The sequence below is a fragment of the Agrilus planipennis genome, unplaced genomic scaffold (genome assembly GCF_000699045.2).
Source record: "Agrilus planipennis isolate EAB-ADULT unplaced genomic scaffold, Apla_2.0 scaffold373, whole genome shotgun sequence".
NCBI lineage: Eukaryota > Metazoa > Arthropoda > Insecta > Coleoptera > Buprestidae > Agrilus > Agrilus planipennis.
The window spans coordinates 37,938-60,031 of NW_020439257.1; the positions used below are offsets into that span (position 1 = coordinate 37,938).

At 34.0% G+C, this 22,094-nt stretch overlaps 1 protein-coding gene and 1 long non-coding RNA gene across 2 annotated transcripts; both read right to left on the minus strand.

Moving 5' to 3' along the window:
- Positions 1–1,964: 1,964 nt before the first annotated feature.
- LOC108742776 lies at positions 1,965–4,247 on the minus strand. The gene is made up of 2 exons (XR_003231889.1): positions 3,933–4,247; positions 1,965–3,396 (listed from the first exon to the last, which is right to left on the minus strand). It is a non-coding gene; the product is annotated as an uncharacterized LOC108742776 (long non-coding RNA).
- Positions 4,248–7,287: 3,040 nt separating this feature from the next.
- LOC108742778 lies at positions 7,288–11,695 on the minus strand. Its single transcript, XM_018478092.2, has 9 exons — positions 11,544–11,695; positions 11,214–11,453; positions 10,857–11,159; positions 10,590–10,799; positions 10,268–10,484; positions 9,495–9,889; positions 9,217–9,366; positions 9,061–9,159; positions 7,288–8,528 (listed from the first exon to the last, which is right to left on the minus strand). The coding sequence occupies exons 1-9, from the start codon at positions 11,611–11,613 to the stop codon at positions 8,359–8,361; spliced, it is 1,854 nt and encodes a 617-aa protein (XP_018333594.1). The 5' UTR covers positions 11,614–11,695; the 3' UTR covers positions 7,288–8,358.
- Positions 11,696–22,094: the final 10,399 nt, after the last annotated feature.

The following is a 22,094-nucleotide window of genomic DNA, read 5'->3' on the forward strand; positions in this document are numbered from 1 at the left end:
TAATAACATTAGAGATGGTAAATACCTTCTTTATTGCTTTTTTGAGATAGACCAGGTAGCAAAATATAAATACACTGTGCATTTTCATCGTAACCCCTTGGCATGTTGGCGCGGGATAGTGACAAGATAACACAAGGTGGTTTTAATATAAATGTGCATAAATATGGGCGTACAAAGGCGTCGAAAGACCAAACATATTTATTTTTTTAATTTCGATTTGTAACATGAAATTTTGACTTGCATCTCCAAATGTCTAACCCATTTCTAACCTAGTGAGTAATTCAATCGCGGACAACACCTAAAATTATGATTCGAGCTGAAAAGCCGTGGTTTGAATTAATTGTTAGGTTCAGATGTTTCATTGGAAATTTCAGTTGACAACTTCAATGGTACCTACTACATTTACAACGTAGGTGTTGAAGATTTTGGTCACAGTTGCCAACGAAACATTTGGACCCAACAATTTATTTGGACCTCGGTTCTTCAGCCCGAATCATAATTCTACAAGACAATTGATTCCGACCGCGAAAGTCTACCTTCTTATACTGGTAGGTAAATCAATACTTAACTCGAAATTTCAAAAAAAAGATTATTTGGCACTTCTACGCCTTCGTATGAGCGACTACATTACCTAGTAAAGATTTATATATTTATAATATAGCTTGCGGTCCAATTATTCACCCACATAGATCACATATTTTCTTTCATACTGCCTTATAATACAACAGGCAAATAAAGTGTAATGTACGACATAAGCATATCAAGTTAGTCAAGAGTATTGTTACTGACATCCGATACTATCTAAAGAATTGTTTTGTTATGTTTGGGAATTTTCTTGTATAATTTTAAAAGTTTCAGATTCTAGTCTGTCGTTATAATTACAGATATACCTAAAACTACCTCGATACAGGTTTCCGCAATTCAGTTTAATTTTGCCGGTTATGGATTAATAAGTTAAAATTGAAAATCTTTTGCTTTATTATTTATTCATCAGAAGGTCGTTAGTCCTAAAACTGGTTGGACAAGCACATCCACTCTTTTCTATCTTCGCAGTTTCCTAAAACTACTCCTCTTAACTTCTAGTTCTTCTTCCAATATTATTGGAACAATAATTCTACTAACTCGTATATCTACCACGAAGAGAAAGATACACTTATCTTTCTCGACTAGTGGCAGGTAACGAACACTGTTGGTACTTTATAAAATTTGTGTATCTTTCTCCCTATTTGTAGGGAGTATTTCTCTCTCATCATCGTCATAAGGTCATCAGTCCTAAGACTGGTTGGACACGTACCTCCACTCTTTCCTATCCTGAGCTAAACTTCGCATTTCCCTAAAACTAGAACAGCCCACATCCTTAACTATTTGCGAACAGTAATCTAATCTAGGTCTACCTCTACCCCTCCTAACTCCTGTTTCTGCCTCTAGTATGTCTCTGACTAGACCTTCATGCCTGAGAAGGTGTCCTACCAACCTATCTCGCCTATTTTTTATTGTCTTCCATAGAGTCCTCTGTTCTCCTAGTCTTTCCAATACCTCTTCATTTCTAACCTTTTCTACCCACGATATCCTCATCATCCGCCTATAACACCACATTTCTCTCTATTATTATTTTATTATTAAATTATTACTATACCATCAATTGCTTCACGAATCTTGAATAAATTACAGTGGCGTGCACAAGTTTTACATATATACTGAATACACGTAACCATTGCTGCAACTAGTTCTTCTTCTCATTATTCTTCCATTTAGACGTAGAGTACTTTTGAGAAACCCTTGAACGATAGGGGCGTTATCTAAAATTATGAGCGAAGATTCCTCTAATTTTGGCAATAATTCAGTGAACCAGAGTTCATATTACCATGGTAATCTGAATTTTTTAACGAAAAAATAAGGCCAGTTGAAACTGTCAGTTCCGGCACTGAGGACCATAAAACACTTTCCTTCAGTTTTTATTTTTGACACTTTTTATACCATCCTTTTGCCATGTGTGTTTGTTGCCACCTCTAGAAAATATCCATGTTTCGTCCAAGAACACGCACTTTTTCGAATTCAACGAGGTTTTATTGTCCACGAACTTCCTTAATGAAAGCCCTGTTTTCATTCGGACGTCCTTCATTTCACATAGAGCGCATCTGTTACAGTTTTGTTTTTTAATTTGAACTCTATTACTTTCGGAAGAACAGTTAAAGATCCAGTTGATGCCTCTAAAGACGTTTTTTCTAATTTTAGTTGTAACTTTTTCAAAGTTACAAATTCCTTTTCGTACATTTGATAAATTACGTCTCTCACATCATGCTTTAAAATTTCTTTCATATGTACTGTTCTTTTCTTCATTCGAACTCGGATTTCCTTTTTTATATTTCCCTGATTTTGTTTGGTCATTATTTTTTTGACTGTTCTCACAGAAATACCGGTAGTTGCTGCAACACTGTCTTGAACACAAGTAACGGGGAGTAAAAGTTTCTTTTCTTAGGTAAAATAATTTATCACCTTCAAAATGATTTCGTGGGCTTACTTATTTAAGTGTGACATTTCCAAATTTCAATAAATCGACGAAAAACCGTACAGACGATAACAAAAATAGCAGTAACAATAACGATAAATAAAAACAAAGCAGAATGAACATAGCTGAATACTGGAAATGCAGATTGGTATGAAATATTTGTAAGAACCTCTAAGACCACTACTACTGCAACGCAGAGGATCTCATGGAAACGCTCCGTTAAGGTGTAGACTAGCACTATTTTAATCTTTTGATTTTTGACGTTTTCTTATACCTATTTGGTCGCATTTCAAAAACATTCACTCAAAATTACGAGTTTTAATAAAAGATAAAATACTTGCAAAAAATATTTCTTTAATGATGAAAGACTAATATACCTTTATTACATTGAATTGATATTTTTCATTTGAAATAATAATTAGTTACTGTCTCTTTGAAGAATTGTTACTTTTGAAATAAAAGTGTGTGAAAATCTTAAAAATCAGGGACGGATTGTGAATTTGTGGGGCCCTAATTTCGAAATTAGGGTTTCCTAATTTCGCTTTGTTGAAGTCTCCTACAATTATGAGGTTTTCCTACTCTATCACTAAACTTACCACTTCTTCAATTTCTGCATGTAGTGCCTCCTGATCTTCGTCATTTTTTATATTTGTAACTATAGTCCGGCTCCCTAATTCATTAAAACGCGCTAACCAAACCATTCATTTTAATTTACACCAAAGGTTCGTCAATGTTCAAGTCTCGTCAAACAAGTCATCCTAAATATTAGCCAAAAAATCATTATTTTGGAAATCAACAGACCACAACAGTCTATGTTTGAAACACGATAGTATGTTTGAGGTGAAAATGACCTGTAGGGGTCGGTATCATGACGTTCTTCATAATACCTAAAAACTCAATATTTAGAAAGGATACGATTCAGACATAAACTGCAAATTCATTTTGTTGTAACTTGCTATTTAAACGTAAATTATTATTATACTTAATTGGTTTGATTGTGACAAGTCAAAGTCAACTGGGGTGAAAAGTTTATTTTATTTTGTCAAAGACAACAACTGTTAACTCCAATTGGCTTTGATATGAAACTACTTTTTTTTATTACTTTAAAGGTAAGGAAGGCCAGAATAAAAAGTTAATAACAATATTTAACAAATGAAACGGTAAACAATTTTGCAATTTACGTTACGTTCTATTTATTTACTAAATTCGAATTCTCACAGTTAACAATACAATTTTCTTTTATGGAAAATGAAAAATATTTCGGTGATGTGCTTCTTAGTCTTTCTATGCTTTTGTTATCAACTGGTTTATCAAGTTTCAATCTTCATGCATGGTATGAGCTCCATTTATTTAGTAGAATTGAAATTTATAGAAAAATCGTACCTAATCGCAATTAGGTATATTAGTATGTATTAGTAATTACCTGTGTATTAAGTACACAAAAAAAGCGCAGAACTGAACTATTACTAACCGGAAAAATATTGTTAATTTAATATTTAACGTCTCGATGTTACCGTACCAAAAGAATACAAATTTTAAGAAAACTACTTATACTTCGTTTACTTTCTGTAGCGATGTGACCTTCAGTTTGACCGGCGCAAAGTAGAAAAGAACAGCACTAGGCCAGAAAATGAAAGAGACAATCTCTCGGCTAAACTCTTAATCGGTGAGGAGCGTATAATCCGTACAGTACTGCACGGAAAAATTGACCATTTTATCCACTACATTTGCACTGCTCAAATGTACTGTTGTTGGTACCATTTACTACTACAAATATCAACGAGATGTGTATTTATATTTGAAGACATATTAAATGCTTTAACGCTTATTTTCGACTCGCACTACTATTCATGATTGACCAAAACTTTTGGCAGATACTGTATGAAAAAGTATGTTTAAAGAACAAGAGTCGAGAATATACTGAGCTTTTTTCTCCTTACCTACGATTTTGCTAGCGCGCATCCATGACATTGGAAGGGGCACATTGCTAGAGAAAGTAAATGAATTACACTTACCTACTTATTTAAGTTTGTACGGGCTGTGATTTAATGATACAAATACAAAGTTTATTTTAGACAGATATCTAGAATTAACAGTTGCCTAACTAGCTATAAGATGAAACATAAAAATATTGGAAAATATGTTTTTTTTTTTTATTTTATAGAAGCGCATAAATACAGAACTAATTGTTCATAAAATTATGTACTGTCCTGAAGTAAAGTGCATACCCTATGCTGGATCTTATAAAATTAATATATTTTATATTTACAAATATGGCAGATTTTCTATTATTGGAAACAATAAATGTATTATTACTCTCCTTCTATTGGCAAAAAAACTGATATAAAAATAATGCTCATGATGGGAACTATAATTAAATAATAAACTAGCTTCTTAGACTACTAATTTTTAATAGAAACTGTACTGCCATATTAATACGTTTAATACACATGTATTCAGCATTTTTAATTTTGTATATTAGGCGCTAAATGTTGTATAGCATAATAGAGTATATACCTAAGTCAAAATAATGCCCACAGTTAGCATGAAAAAGTAATGCATTCCTATTATAATTTTTTATAAGTAAAGGAGGGGTATTCTGGTCAGTTGTAATTCAATAGCGACTGCTAGGGATTTCAACAATCACAATATAGTACTAAAAAGGTCTTAGTTCGTAAGCCCGTCCTTTACTGTATACTTAGCATTTTTAGTCTAGTCAATTTATATACCTGCAATTAATGTTTTTATGAACGTATTTATGTAATCTATTAGCAAAAATCAATAATAAGTCGTGTAAAGTAGATTATTTTTATTATACTTAAGAAATATTTTGGTGTTACCGTTTACCGTAATTAGTATTAGCTAATGTTCGTATTCATACATACCCATACACCTTTCCTTAGTGTCATCTAAAATTTAATTTAATGTCTCGAATAAGTTCCACAATGTGAATACAGTTGTGCAATTAAACGTTTTAAGAAAACATTTTCTTTATTAGCAAATAACATATAGACGGAAACACCTTTCAATTATTAAGTTGACATATTTAGGCTGTTGTTCTCCTAAAAATGTCCATGAAAATTGCAATAATGCTTATTTCCACCATCATAGTCATGGTGCCATGTAAAAAACATACATATATTTAATGAAGTCATCAACAGTTTAGTTCAATGACTATAACTACACACTTCTGGATTCTGAAGTAATTTGTTTATCACTGATCTTTGTATTGCTACAAACGACTGTCTGGGGTGTACCAATCGAAAGTCGGTAGCCGCTAGTCATAAAGATTCAAAAATTAAAGTGGCGCAACAAAAGGAAAGCTCTGAAAGTACAAGAAGTTTCCGAAAATTATCAAGAATGTTCCAGGAGCGTATAAATAAATAATTGATCGACGAGAGATAGACAGAAAATAGTTAATATAAACAGTATGCGAGAGAGAAATATACTTTGATACAAACAGTAATAAAATAATTCCTAATAAGAATTCTAAAAAACACGTTGCATTACTAAACTTTTCAGCTCGTATAATACAGTAATTATAATTTGCATAAAGTTTTAAAAGAAGTGAAGAAAGTTGGATTACTTAAAATAATGAAATGAAATTATTGAACTTATAAGAAATTGGTCTTTATTAATGACTTAGCTGAGCTTCCCCTTTCTTCGCGTATCTCATTATTTGCGAAAGATGTTAAGCTGCATCGATCTATTCGCTCCCAGTCTGACAGCTTTTATCTCCAAAGTAATCTAAACCTGGTGTATAAGTATTCTCTGACAAATGGCCTCCATGTAAATATGAAAAAAAGCAAATGTATGTTTGTCAAGATAAATCCTTATGGTACAGATTGTACAACATATCAAGTGGGTTTCATCTAGAGCCAGCAAGATACTCTGTTTTGTGATAAGACCGATGAGAGACTTCCGGTCATGTCACGCTGTGGTTTATTTATATCGTTTCTTGGTCCTACCTATTTTAACCTATGCATCTTAAATTTGGCCGCCTAGCACATCATATACATTTACTGCTCTAAAAGCAGCCTAGCGCCGTTTCCTTATCTTTTATATGGCAGGTCAACCCATGGCATGGACTGACCATGACTAGGTACTCGTCGATCTTCTCTCGTTTGGAATAAGTACCATTAAATCTATTCATACTGTGAATTATATGGTATTAGTTTATAAGATATTAAATGACCTGGTTTTTAGGGTTTCGTACCCAAAGGGTAAAACGGGACACAGGCTTTATCTCATGAACCGTGATACTTAGACAGTTGAAATTTTCACAGATTATTCTGTTGCCGCTATAACAATACTAAAAACAGAATAAAATAAATATTTAAGGGGGCTCCAATACAACAAACGTGATTTTCTTGTCCGATATTGATAACGGCAACAGGTAGACGCTTGAAATATTCACAGAATATTGAGTTATATTATACAGATAATGGTACGGAACCCTTCGTGCGCGTTATCAAACTTTAGTTATGAGAATTTGCTTCCAGCATCACCTGCCAAGATACCGACGGATAGTTTAGTCTATAAATTGCTTTTAATTCCTAAATAATCACTACTTTTAAAAAAAAAAAAACAATTATCAAGAAAACTGCAAGCTGCAGTCAAATTTATTTGATTACGAATTTTTAATTTAGTACAGTTCTCTCTTTTTGATAAAAACTGAATATAAATACATATATCAAAACATTAATGGATATTAAACAATTTATAATTTAGTACTCCTGCTTCCTTTGGAAATTGACTGGTTAATTATGCTAAAATACTTCAGATTTTCATCAGATTTATTTGGTATATGTATAAATTACAACTTAAATATAAGTTACAAAATGCTCCCTATTAAAAATAAAATACAGAAACTACTACATTCAATTCGTTTTATCTAAAAATGGACGGATACAATATTACAAATTCGAAAATATACAATGTACAAACTATACCATAAATAAAATTAGTGTATAATATATCCGTAGATCATATTCATATCATTAGAGGAGCTGTAAACTATTTCATGCAAAGCAAAATGCACTTCTAGTAATTTATAGCACCTTTCTGTAAAGGCCACTGTTTGTACTTAATTCATAAAAATTAATGAAATACACACACGCATACATATTTACGATATACATAAAACGGAATGTACCAAAAACGCAAACGTACTACATACAATCTTAGGGCGCAATTGTGCAGATGATGTAATCCCATCTATCAGATAGAAGGAAAATTGCTGGAGGTGAGGAAGAGCTTATAGAACACTAAACAAGTGTTTTAAGCTGAGAACGGAGACGTGGAGGCACAAGGGGTAGAAGTAAAACTTGGAAATATAATTATGAGATGTGGCAACAATTTTTAGGTAGGGGCGAAAGGGAAAGATGAAGGGGGTGGGGTGAAAAATTGAAAAAATTTTTTGCAGTGATTTTGGACTTGTTTTTGAGGTTTCAAATTAAAATCAATCGAAAAGCTTTTTTAGTAATTATAAGATGTTAAATAAATTAGCTAAAAATAAATAGATTAGCCTACGTTCTTCTTCAAATTCTTAATTTTTCACCTCCACACCTCTCTTACCACCCAAAAATACATTTTACAAAGTCTTCCCTATCCCCTCCACATCTTTCCCCCCAGTCCAAGAGGGTTTCATCATCTTCACAATTACTATAATTATTTTCTTAATGGAATAGGATAATTTAATCTACCTACCATTTTAAGTTATTTTACTTGAAAGAAATGGGGCTGAGATTCTTTAAGTTTAAAAAATAAAAAATTATAACGCTATTTATAAATAAGATTTGTGCTTACTTTATATACGTTATGCTATATAAAAAAAGACTAAAAAAGACTTAGCTAAAACTTATAGTAATTAATGTCAGAATTACCATTACACAACTTTGGATTGGTGGCACACTAGAAGAAGTACCAGTAAAGTATCCGAAATTGAATATTTTAATTGTATTATCTGATTCAATCCAAGGATTTGAACCATCATCAAAGTGCATCGGACATCTATCACCTATTATAAAATTATAAATAGTTACTAATTAGATGACTTGTCAAAACAATGAAATGAGTGGCAAATAAGAAGAATATGCACTGTACATGTATCAGTGCAACCATTGTCTTATAAAGTGAGACATTCTATCAATAAAAAAGTAAAACGAATTAAAAAAACAACTGACATAATGGGATTGTTTTATTTTTACAATCCACTAATAAATGTAGTTGTGATTAAAACTGCAAAGATAAATCACAATACTGTGATTAAAATAAAATGTTTGAGTGTTTCATCGCTCTTCACTATTGGTTTATTTTAACTTAACTTATTCACAATTGTCGTTTGTAAACCATGTTATTATTACAACAAATATTTTTTTGGGAAATTCACACGACCGACTCAAAAAAAAATAATAATAAACAACTGATCATCTTGAAATCCTATGTTCTTTACTGTTTTAAATAGCGTCACAAAGAGCAGAAAGCATATTAAAGTATATTTTCCTATATATATAAATATATTGAAATGCAAAAAGGAAACAGTTACTTACGTTCTCTTTCATATTCCTGCATAACTATGGCTACAGCAGCACCCTCTGTATAGTTCCACGAAATAACATCCTGCTTCAAATCACAGTACGGTCCAAGAGCTGTAAAAAGGAATTGTGAATGTAATTTACAAATGAAAATTAAGATCACGAAACTACCTTGAGACATAAGGACTCTATTTAAATCTGCTCGTTGATAGACCCAACATCTATATTTTGAAAATGGATCTAACTCATCATATGTGATTAAATATGATTTCAAATTTTCCTTCCAATATCCTATACATTTCATTCTGTAGTCAGGATCGCCTGAAAACAAAATAAAAAATTGAATATAACATTAAGAATCTAAATGAAATAGAACAAGGCTAAGCCAGAAATATTGTTTTAATCAACAAAGTGCCTAATAACAGTAAACTACTTTTGTCTGTACTTACTGTATATATCAACTGGTCTACCCAAATAGTCAACAGATAAGCAATAATTTTCATCAATTGCTATTTCTTTCTGGTCTTCATCACATACAGAAAAATCAGATATGTTTTGCTTACAGTATGTATTTGGTCTAGGACTCAATGTCACACCGCCCAATATTCTCGTTTCGAATGGAACGTCACCTTTTTGAGTAAAATTAAACTTGCCCGCAACGGGACAACGTACCGCCGTTGGATTCTTCTTCAGATAAAGATCATATTTCCACTTCTCTTTATTTGGAAATTGTACCCACGAACATACTGTGTGGAAATTGTCTTTAATAACAGCTATTCCTTTTCTATAACGTATTATGTTGTGGTGTTGTGGAACAAAATCAAAACAAACATAATCTTTTTGACTGAAAATAAAAAAATTACAATTATAAGAAAAAGATATTTTTTTTATAACATTTACATTGTTAGTACTTATCATTAGCTATATAAATTTTGCTTTATTCCCTAATATTATCTTTAAATAATATCTCCATGACATTTAAAGAATGGTACTAGTCATTTTTAAGGCAACATACTGTAAGTAAGACACTATAATGAATTTTATTTTCAAAACAAACAACTTAAAGGCTGATAAGTACATAAATAAAATAGAAAATTAATTTTCATTGTCTATTAATAAAATTATAAAAATCCCACAAGATACAATTTCTACTTCCAATCTATAAATATATTAATGGATACGACGGATATGTCAATTCTTTTTTGAATAAAATAGAACTTACCACCCATCAACTGTAAGTCTGGCCATCATTACTCTTGTATCTCTATGTTCTCTGCAAACATAGATGGTTCTTCTGTAACGGCCTTCATCAGGATACCATGTTTCAATAATGTGAGTTTCATTTATAAAAATGTCAGCATCAATATTCGCAGTATTTATCCAATCACCAGAAAAGTTTTGGGGTAATCTGCAACCAGGTTCTACAACTTCTGCCTTCACTAAAAATTGAGATATTTATAAAGTACAAAAAACAACAAAACAGCTTTTTATTTTATGTAACAAAAGGAGAAAAAAAATGGTTATTTGAAAATGAATTAACTTACCAGGTGTTACATGTAACCTTTCTGGGCTTTTCTCCACGGTTTTTAATGTATTACATTCTGCTGTTATAGATACACCTATGTACAGATCATCATCGCGATTTTTAAGGAAGCACCTGTATTTTTCATCTTTGCGGGACTCCTTTGTATTAGCAACAGCAAAATAATGATTTTTGTCAACAAACCAGTCTCCTAAACAGCTGTATTCAACAACTACAAGAAAATAAATATAGCCTTCTATTTATTCATATCAAGAAATAATTATATTACGGCCATCAAAAGTCCCACTCATTCCATCACATTTCTTATAAGTGATATTGAATTTTTGATTGGTAATTAAAAATTGGGATCCAACAGTCTGACATGAACGAATTTGTGCATCAGGATGTGAACATTCACCAGTAAATTTAAATCTATTTTGATATGCAAAATTCCATACACCTTCCAATGAAGAACGACAATTAACAGGTACATAATTCTCAGAGAAGAGAGTTATAAGTTGCTGATCAGGTAAAAGAGCGCTACAAACACGCTCTAGTGTAAATTCTGATTCAGGTATGTTCTGACAAGAGGCTAAAATATATCAATGTGAAATAAAAATTCATGTATTTAATTTTCATTACTTACTTTCCATCTTCTCTAAGACATTAACAGTTCGGACAAGAAATTTGATACAAGTGTAACACGTTTCTCTTTTAAAAACTAATGTATAATTTGTGTAGAACTCATCCTTTATAGCAACACAGATTCCTTTTCGAGTCATGGTATTCGCATTGATTTCTGTTTCTGTATTTTGTCCATTTTCCCAAGAAAACCACGATCCCCTCATTATAACAGGAATATTGCAATCACAATTACATTGAAAAACTAAAAGTATTTACAATATTTAAATTTTCTGAATTATAACCTATATAATATTAGGAAAATACTCCTAATGCCAAAAGGCAAAACACTTACCACAGAAACACATATATAACAAAATAAAAATTAATGAAGGCAATTTCTGCCTTTTAACCGTACAAAACATTTTTAAATGATCATCTATTCTTTACGGTCATAATTTATAACAAACTTTTTGGACCCGCCCTAATTAGACATTCCCCTTAATGACTACCATAGATAATTATTAGTAATGGCCATAGACACATATTAATGGACGTGCCTTAGCCGTATGTCGTTCTAATAATTTCTTGGCTCGAAAGGTGAGGGAGATGTCGCATGGTTTCGGACTAGTGCTATCTCTTTCATGACACGCTTATGCACTATCGTGAGAGAGATGGATATTGTCCGAAACTTCATTCCATATCTTTCTTGTATTGTACCACAATTCTGACCGCTAAGGCATGTCCATTAGTAAACGTCGATGGTAATAACAACGACAACAATAGATTCTATTATCTATGATATTAGTCATCACATACTTATCTATGATTATACGGCAGTATTTAACTTAATGTAATTTATCATACTAATACTAGATGCCACACCAGTACCAATTTCAAACCAAAAAATTTAGAAAATCACAGTAGATGACGCATAGCTATCTATTCACAAGTAATGTAGTGTAAGAACACTACATATAGTATACAGTTTGTAGATATTCCGACCGAGCGGCATGGCCTAGAGGTCTAGACCATTGCTTAGCATTCGGGAGGACGCCGGTTCGATTCCGGGTCCGTCTGCCTTGGTCCAAGTTTTTCTGTGGTTTCCTTGGATCACTTAGGCAAATGCTGAGGCAGTAATATTCCACAAATAATCTTTCACTCTCTTCTGTCTTCATTTCGTCCGTCTCATCTTTCTCACCCGAACCACCACCCATCCATTCCCACGATTCCTGAAAGCAGGCTGAAGAGGGCCTTCCGCCCTACCTTCCGGCATAGTCCGGAGGGACTGCCCGCCCACCAGCATTACTGGCTGGTGGGAATGAACACCCAAAATTTTTATTTTTTTTTAGATATACCGAGCGGCATGGGCTAGAGGTCTAGACCATTGCTTAGCATTCCGAGTATGTCTGCCTTGGTCCAAGTTTTTCTGTAGTTTCCTTGGATCACTTAGGCAAATGCTGAGGCAGTAATATTCCACAAATAATCTTTCACTCTCTTCTGTCTTCATTTCGTCCGTCTCATCTTTCTCACCCGAACCACCACCCACCCATTCCCACGATTCCTGAAAGCAGGTTGAAGAGGGCCTTCCGCCCTACCTTCCGGCATAGTTCGGAGGAACTGCCCGTCCACCAGCATTACTGGCTGGTGGGAATGAAACACCCAAAAAAGTAGATATACGGTATGTGTGCAAGTGACTCAGCATTTCTATCGTCGCTGTCGATCGACCAAACTGAGTTAACCAACGAACTCGGACCAAACTGCTGGACAAACACTTTACATTTAAGCATTGTATAAATACCGTGTAACTAATTAAATAAATCGGTCTTGCAAACAGACTCATCTTTGTCTGATTGTTGCACTTACAAATAGCCATACTCACTTCAAAAAAAATCCAGCTCTAGACTTGCAAATAGACTGAAATCTGCATCGTTACTTGTTTTAGCGTCACGCACGCTACATTGGTGACTCCGACATAAAGCTGTGCCATCCGATGAAGACATAAGCTAGCATCACCGTCTTATGGACTACAAACTATTTCTGGGCTCCATACTGACAATATCATCGACTTCTGCATCACCACATTAACATGACAGCTCGCGGCGCCGCTGCCCCAGCATCTATGGATCATTTGGCAGTTAAACCAACACTTCTTGTTCCATTCGACCCGGAGTTATGGTTCGGCATGGCAGATCCAGTTTCGATGCATCTGCGATCACTTCGGAAGTTACCGTATTTGGATATGTACTTGGTAATTTTGATCCGCGATATGTCGCAGAAGTACGTGACATCATCATTAATCCTCCGGAGGAAGATCCATACTGCACAATCAAGGCAGAGCTCATTCGAAGACTTGGCAGAAATTGCCGACAGCACCATTGACTCAGTCCACAGACACACTATAACCAGTGCAACGCCCAATAATGTTCCCATAATATAAAACCTGGTAGAGATGGTCAATTCCCTCAAAAAGGACCTTAATAAAATGAGACAACGAATGTCGAGACCTTCGCGATTCCAGTCACACAAACAGTGATAGAACAAATGGTCAGTGTTATTATCACTGGAAAGACAAAGCTCTCAAGTGCCCCGCCTCTATGTTTAATGCGGTCGGAAAACCATAACGGAGATCACTAGCGGCGACGAGGATTTTTGCCCTACACAACGTCGTTTTTTCGTTACGGACATAGTTACACGCCTACAATTTCTGGCCGACACAGGTGCTGATATCTGCGTACATCTCAAGTCTCTAGTACCTGCGCCACGTCAGAAAACACCATTCACGCTACAAGCAGCAAATGACACCATAATTTCGACCTGAAGCTATATCAACCTGTCCCTCAACTTAGGCCTACGTAGAAATTTCGCATGACGATTTATAGTTATTATTACCAATAATTGCAGATTTGAGAAATCAACGTCTCCTGGATCAGCTCATCCAGCTCACAACCCCTGGTAAGGTGAGTGGTTGCAGCCAACCCTTAGTAACAATCATCACGGATAACAAATCCGCCACATTCAGATACGACGACCTATTCAAGCAATTTTCGTAACTACTGCTCCTCAACGGTCAATTCATGCACCCCAAGCATATAAGAAGGCATTACATAAACACTACCACTGGCCCTCCCGTAGCTCGGAGACCACGACGTCTAGCTCAGGACTGATTTGCAGCAGCCAAAAGAGAGTTCGAGACACTGGTACAACTGGGCATTTGTAGCCAATTGTAGCAGACACTCTTTCACATATTTCAGAAGTATCAAGTCCTATTGATAACGAAGCCCTTGAAACTCAAGACGAGTCCGATAAAGAACATTAAACATATCTCAGTTCTCACAAGTCCCTAGTATTAAGACGTATCCATAAACTGGATACAAACAAAGATATCTTCTGTGACAACTCAACAGGAGCAGCTAGACCATTTTTGACCCCATTATTTCGCTTTGCCATTTTCAACCACTTATATTTCCAAATAACCCTAGTATTCGTACACCTATCAGGTTAATTACACAGCGTTTCATCTGCCATCAGCAAATAGTGATTGCGCCAAACGGGCACGCGCATTGCATGCCCTGTCAGAAAACAAAAATTTCCCGGCACTTTTCCGCCCCTCTGGGAATCTCCAACATGCCTTCAGACAGGTTCGAACACGTACATCTAGACATACTCTGAAGGATACCGTTACTGCCTCACATGTGTAGATTCACACGTTGGCCCGAAACAATTCCCATCAAAGATCAAGAAGCTGCATCCATAGCACGTACATTCTTTGAAGGATGGATCTGTCAATTTGGAACGGTCGAATGGTCGAACGATTTCATTGCTATTTGAAGGCTGCAATAACATGTCATCAAAATAACCGCTGGACCTTGATTTTTCCCACTGTACTGTTAGGCATCCAAGCAGCCTGAAAAAAAAAGATCTGAAAGCAACAGCCGCTGACATGGTGTATGGAAAGCCACTACGTCTACCTGGAGAATTACGACACGATGATTCTAAAAACCAGCTACAATTTTCTTACGACGGTCCTTTCGATCTTCTTAGCAGGAACGAGCACACGTTCACCGTTTAATTGCCCAACAAGGAGAAAACTATCTATTCACCGATTGAAACCAGCATACACCATATCAGATGGGACAACACCTGCAATCTTATTCTGCACATGCATCCTCCTAGCACTTTACATTTAAGCTATGTAAATGCAAACAGATTGATCTTCGTCTAACTATTGAACCTGCAAATAACTATAGTCACTTCATCATTCAGCTTCAGACTTGCAACTAGATTGGGGTATTTGTTAGCGTCACGCACGCTACAGTAGGTATTTTTACATCATTATCATCGCCGTCAAACCTATGAATGTTTGGATATGCACCTCACTCTTTCCTATCCTGAGCTAATCTTCGCATTTTCCTAAAACTAAAATATCCTTAACTATTTGCGAACAGTAATCTAATCTAGGTCTACCTCACTCCTCTTAACTGCTGTTACTGCCTCTAATGTCTCTGACTAGCTCTTGTCTGAGAAGATGTTCTACGAACCTATCTTGCCTATTTCTTATTGACTTCCATAGAGTCCTCTGTTCGCCTATTATTTCTAATAAAGGTATCTACTAAACAAAAAAATAAACTTTTAATAACCATTTTTTCGGGTACGTTTTTTTTGGTGCCACACCAATTGGAAGAGAAAAGTAAATGAACATCGATTTACTGTTATGAAACCCCAATCGTGAGCATAGAATTTGCAACAGCCTGTATATACTATAGCATATTATACTTGCAGATTATAGCACAAAAGATGTCATTTTATATCCAATAAATACTTAATCATAGGTAGCTTTTTATACCTTCTGCACTAAGTTGTCTATTTGCTTGTTGAGATAGGCAACAAATTAACAAATCGTATAACTGCACTTCTGCACGGTTAAATAAATAAGTAAATAAGCTGAATAATGTGACAAAAGTAGCACATTCCTCATTTATATTATAAACAGTCAAATCACGGTATTATCATGCAAAAACTTATGTAACCTACCCTAACCTAACGTAGAAAAATGTCGGCTATGCAATAATTAGGTTCGCTGAGAGTTATACTAGGCTACATAAGGTACTTTTGCATGTTAACACAGCGATTTTCATTTTTAGGGATGAATAAAGTTTTCTAATAGTAGATTCTATTCAATGGGGGTACCATATTTTTCGCATCATGATATGTGTGCATGAAGTAAATTCAAGTAATTCTACTTTATGCAACAATAATTGGAAAATATGAAAATAGTAAATTCTTTTCTATGGAACACGAACTTCATAGTTTTAGTTCGAAAATAATTAATTTCGTGTTACGAAAGACGCATTTAATTTTGCGGTAAATATGAAAATGTTTTGAAACCCCCTTCTGTGCTGTTGTAATATTCTTTACCGTGTTTTGGGGGTAAAATTGTGCTTAAAATGGGGTTATTACGTAAATATTAGTTGCAGTCTCAGTCCATTTTACTCATTAAAAAGCATGATATAACTTACACTGGACCGCCTAGGCTGTATTGCATCAACTGCAAATACGTTCCCTCTTTTATTTTTTCATCGAGATAATATGCCTTTGCTCTATTGTTATCTGAAAATAAATCTCATTGTGAACTGAAGCTTAATTATACTCTTTTGTGTGGAAGCGAGCTCATCTAAAATTTACTCAGGAAATATGGGACAGAATAAGAGTACTTTAGCCGCTTGTTAGTATAAAGGGCATTAAGCATGCAAATGTTACTAGGACGGGCGGATGTCCACGTGATTTGAGATCACAGGCGTTGCAGGAAGAAGTCTCTGTTGGAATTCAAAAATGGCATCACATGGAGAACAACCGGAAGTAACTACACAAATTGAGTAACTTCTATGGCAATTGTCCATTAATGTGATTCTATACTGTTTGATTTAACTTTCTCAAAAAACAAAGTTTAAAAAGAAAATAAACGAACTTGTTCTTTGTCATTTGAAATTTCAATTTTTTTTATACTTCTTGAATTTGGCTCCAACTAACATCCACTAATTCACAACCTTAACAAGAAATGTGAGGACAATAACAGAAACACACGTGTGATTACTTGGTTCTGAGAAAGACTACCAGAATTATTCAGTGACAGAATACAATAACTTGGATGTTAGCGAATTTTAGGCGTTGATGGCGCTGGTAGTATATGATATATAATTAAATGAAATTTATAAAACATTGACACTGAACAAAAAGTCGTTATTCTGTCGAAACCGCCAAACGCGGATCGTGATTTTGATCTAATTAGATCTCATCAGCAAGCCGTAGACAGTAGAATACAAGTCAACCGTACCTGCTGCCTAGAGACAGCATTTAACAAATTACTACAAACAACGTAATTAACGTCATCTGGTGGTTTCGACATAATATTAGTCACCATGAACTTATTGTTTTGTTTGGTTGCGTGTCTACCACGTACGGGCAGCTACGTCGTGGGCTCAGTTCGACAAGTCTATATTCTTATGAACTTCATCCAATATCTTTAAATACCACAAAATGTAGCAATTTTTTATGGATAGTGCTTACTATGATTAGCTCCTACTCTCAAAGAAGTCACTGTTAATCCTCATTCCGGTTCTGGGTGTAAAACCCTACACTAGCTGTAGGGTGGTTATGCAGATAAATACTGTTGTCCACAGACAGTATGTCACTTCTCTTTTCTCTTCATTTTGTCCATCTCATCTTTCTCACCCTAACTGCCACCCACCCACTCTCACGATTTATAAAAGAAGGGACTACTCGCCACAAGCATTAGTTGCAAGTGGGAATGAAGCATTCACAATTTTTTTTAACGCTAGTTCAATGCTATGAATGCTTGGCTGGTACGCCAGTAACCATAAATATAGTCTGAATAGCATAAATATTTCAATATATTACACTTACATGTATTCATATTTTATATTATCCAAATACCTCATTTCACTATCATTCTACATATTAGTTTGCTCTTTATCAATCGACATTTCTATTCATTTTTTGTGAGTTACTATGGGGACCACCAGTCGCTATCTGAAATATTTAGGAAGATGGTATGGTCAAAACATTTATCATCTATCGATCAAGCAAAAATGGGAAAGTATCCCCAGAGGATGATAAAAACAACACATTGTACAATTCACTACTTAAATTAAATACTTCCGTTTTGCATTCAAGGCAGAAGAAAAATGGGAAACAGTCAGCGAAGACTGTCATCAGTTATTTTAATTTTAGTAGACATCTACCTATACGTATAACCTCCATGAATACTTTCTCATCAATGAACTTGGAATTTTCAAAATGTCAGAAAGTTATTAATTTCTCTTTATTACTACGGCGAATCTTACATGAATTACTTTGAAATTACGTGGAAGTGACTTCCATTAAACATTTTTATTTTTGGACGAGGTTGCATTAAACGCTTACTTTAGGCTTCGGCTTATGAAACTTTTTATTAAGATTCCGAAGAAGATTAAATTCATTCAAAACATTTTTCCGCAAGTAAGCGTATTTGCCTGACAGAAATGAATTTTGAGAAATAATTTTAGCAGGCTTTATTTTTAATTGGTTACAGTTTATACCGTCAAGGACCTTTTCCTTAAAGATTACTTTTTTTAATCTTTCAAATAAAAACGAAGAAAAATCACTACAACCTACTTTTTTTATAGTATACGTAAAGGTGAACGTAAAAATAGAACATAAAGAAGTTGTTTATTTACAAAATACCCTTAGCTTTGTAGTTAAGACTGATCTCCTTTTCCATTAATGGAAAATATTGAGGTAAACCTTTCAATTATTCTAGTATCGCCCACACAAAAGGAGAGATAAAATACATAGATTATGATCTGGTAAATAGAAAATACGTAATTTTTAAAATCTATTCAATAGTTATTACTATACATTAAAAACTCAATAGACTGAATACTACAGTTTATTTGATACATTTGGATCACTAAACACAGATTAATGTTTTTCGAATCTATATTTGTAATTTTATTTTAAATTTGGTATTCTATAGAGCAGTGTTTTTCAACCTTTTTTTCCTCGCGAACNACCCCCTATCTAATTAATTACAGGTAAAAAAAAGCAATAAAATTTGATAGAATATATATTTTTCATATTGCAGAATAATTGATTGTATTAATCGTGAAACATAAGACTATAAAAGTTGAAAACAGGATAAATTTAACAAACTGGTTCTTATGTTTTACATATTAATTGATTACTTGAATAAGAGGAATAAATTTTGATTTGTTTTTGATGATGATTTGAAATTGTTGATATAATGTGATATTGATGCAATAATTTTTAAAAACAAATAAGGAAAAAAGAAATGAAAATATTGAAATATATTTCTTAACAAACAGGCAGCGAATAATCTGTTTTACAGTGGGTGTGCTCTTTAATTTTTGTGTTTTTTTTCGAGAATCCCCTGTGCAAACACTGCGAACCCCCAGGGGTTCGCGAACCACCAGTTGGGGATCACTGCTGCCAAATCTGGACCGCCAAGAATTTTTTGAAAATGAATTTCTCAAATAAATTACTTAAAAAATATTTTTCTGTAGATTTGTTTAAGCTTTAAGCGCCACCCGTATAATTTTTTTTAGAGGAAGGGATATGTTTTTCCGGACCTCGATAACCTTCAAAAACGTCCGGACCCCACCCAAAATTACTTGCCGACCCCTGCTATAAAGTATTTCCTAAGAGATTTTCCAATAACGCATTTTTTATAAATTATTTCTCAAACTCTTTACATGGTTTAAAATCCTATTTTTGATAAATTGTACACAAATCGCAATTTATTCTTATTTTCGCTATACGACTCTATCATTTTAATCCTCCCTGAAGTATTCAATATATTATAGAAAATATAAATTGAAAATGGAGTAAAAACTATGATTTATATAGGAATTTCTGAGAATGTTAATTTAGTAAGATTAATGACAAAATAAATCAATATTAAAAATCATACCACTTAAAGAAGATCCAAGTGTTTAACGGTTTCTTCAATTGACAAGTGCCACAATACTGATGATATTTCGTTCCAATTTGGAAGATGCACTTAGCAGCGGAGAGCAGTTTTAGATTTGATAAATATACTCCTAATGCCTAAATTTGTAATCATGAGGTATTTCGCTGTGATAAAGAAAGTGCGGTTTTTTATAGCAAACTACAATGATATTGTCACAAAATATTTGATAAAAGTATGTTGTACTAAATCAGTCTTTTAAGTTAAATTTTACCCAACTTTTTACTAAGTTTACTAAGTAATTTAGTTACTAGTACCATTTTTCAAATTTAAGAAATCATTAGAGGAGATAGACGAGCTAGGTTATCCCATAATGAGAGAAGAGTTCGATGTAGCATTAAAAAACTTAAAGAATAATAAGGCGCCAGCTATAGATGGGATACAGGCGGAAATTCTAAAACATGCAGGACAACAGGTCAGAGTTCGTGTGTTTAAGCTAGTTAGTCACATTTACGAGACGGGGAAAGTTCCAGAGGATTATAAACGGAACGTAGTAGTAACCATAACTAAAAGGAGAGGCGCGGATAGGTGCGGGACATTTAGAACAATTAGCGTCATGCGTCAAAAATCTTAACTAGAATTGTACAGAGGAGGATGGAAAAAAGGACGGAAGAACTATAAGGGGAAGATCAATTTGAGTTTAGAAGAAATAGAAGAACGCGGGAGGCCATTCTAGCTTTACGGGTAACAATAGAGAAAACGATAGAAGAAGGAAGGAACGCGTACAAAGGATTTGTAGATTTAGATAAAGCTTTTCACAGTGTTAAATGGGACAACATGTTAAATATACTTAAAAATGTAGGGATGAGTTACTGAAATAGAAGAGTGATACTTAATTTGTATAAAGAGCAACAGGCAGTTACATAGAGCTGGAACAGTAACGTAGGGAAGTAAAGTAAAGTAAAATTAGGAAGGGAGTCAGATAAGGATGCACACTGTCATCGCTACTTTTTAATCTATACATCGAAGAGGCGATCAACATCATTAAAGACAGTACAACTGTAGAGGGGTAAACGATTAGTATGCCTAGAATTGCAGATAATATAGCAGTATTAGCATCTAGGCAGGGGGACCTAGAGATAGCTTTAAATAAAATGGAAGCGGTACTGACAAGTCAGTACTGTATGACAATAAATAAAAGTAAAACAAAAATACTGGTGTGCAAGGGAAGATAAAAAAGGTAAAAAGCGAATATAGAGATAGGAGATTGGTTGATATGAGGTATTACAAACCATGAGCATTTTGTAAAAAGATTATACATATATTGTCATGCAAAGAGTTAAATAAAAATGATTTACCGATCTGTTTTTATGTGTTATCATAAAACAATAATTTCAACTAATCCAGTATTTCATAGATAGCGAAACATCAGTAATAGTTTGCTTTCTGAGCATTTTACTCATATATATTTTTATCTAGCGATAAATCAGAGCTTGTCCAATATAAATAAAGTTAAATGATTTTATAATTTTTTTACAAAACAATATTCTAACAACAATCCATTCTCCATAAATCGCTTTTAAGCAATATTACTTCCATCAGGGCGACACTCCTTCCATAGAATAAATATCTTCAATGGAATGTCGGTTTTTCTTGCCGGAGCATTCATTAAAACTGATTTATTAAGACATCTTCTGCCGATGATAACATCTCTTTTGAATCCTTTCAAAAAGTAATTTGTATGCTTAAAATGCCCTGGATACCCGGAAGAAATGACGCGAGGAGGAGATATTGCTTTAATTTTCGCATTTTCCAATTATCTTGAAAGTGCACTTTGTAGAAATATTCAAGAATTTGCCATTATTAATAGAACGCTCCTGAAATTCTTAATCCTATAAATCAGAGTATTCCCATCAAAGA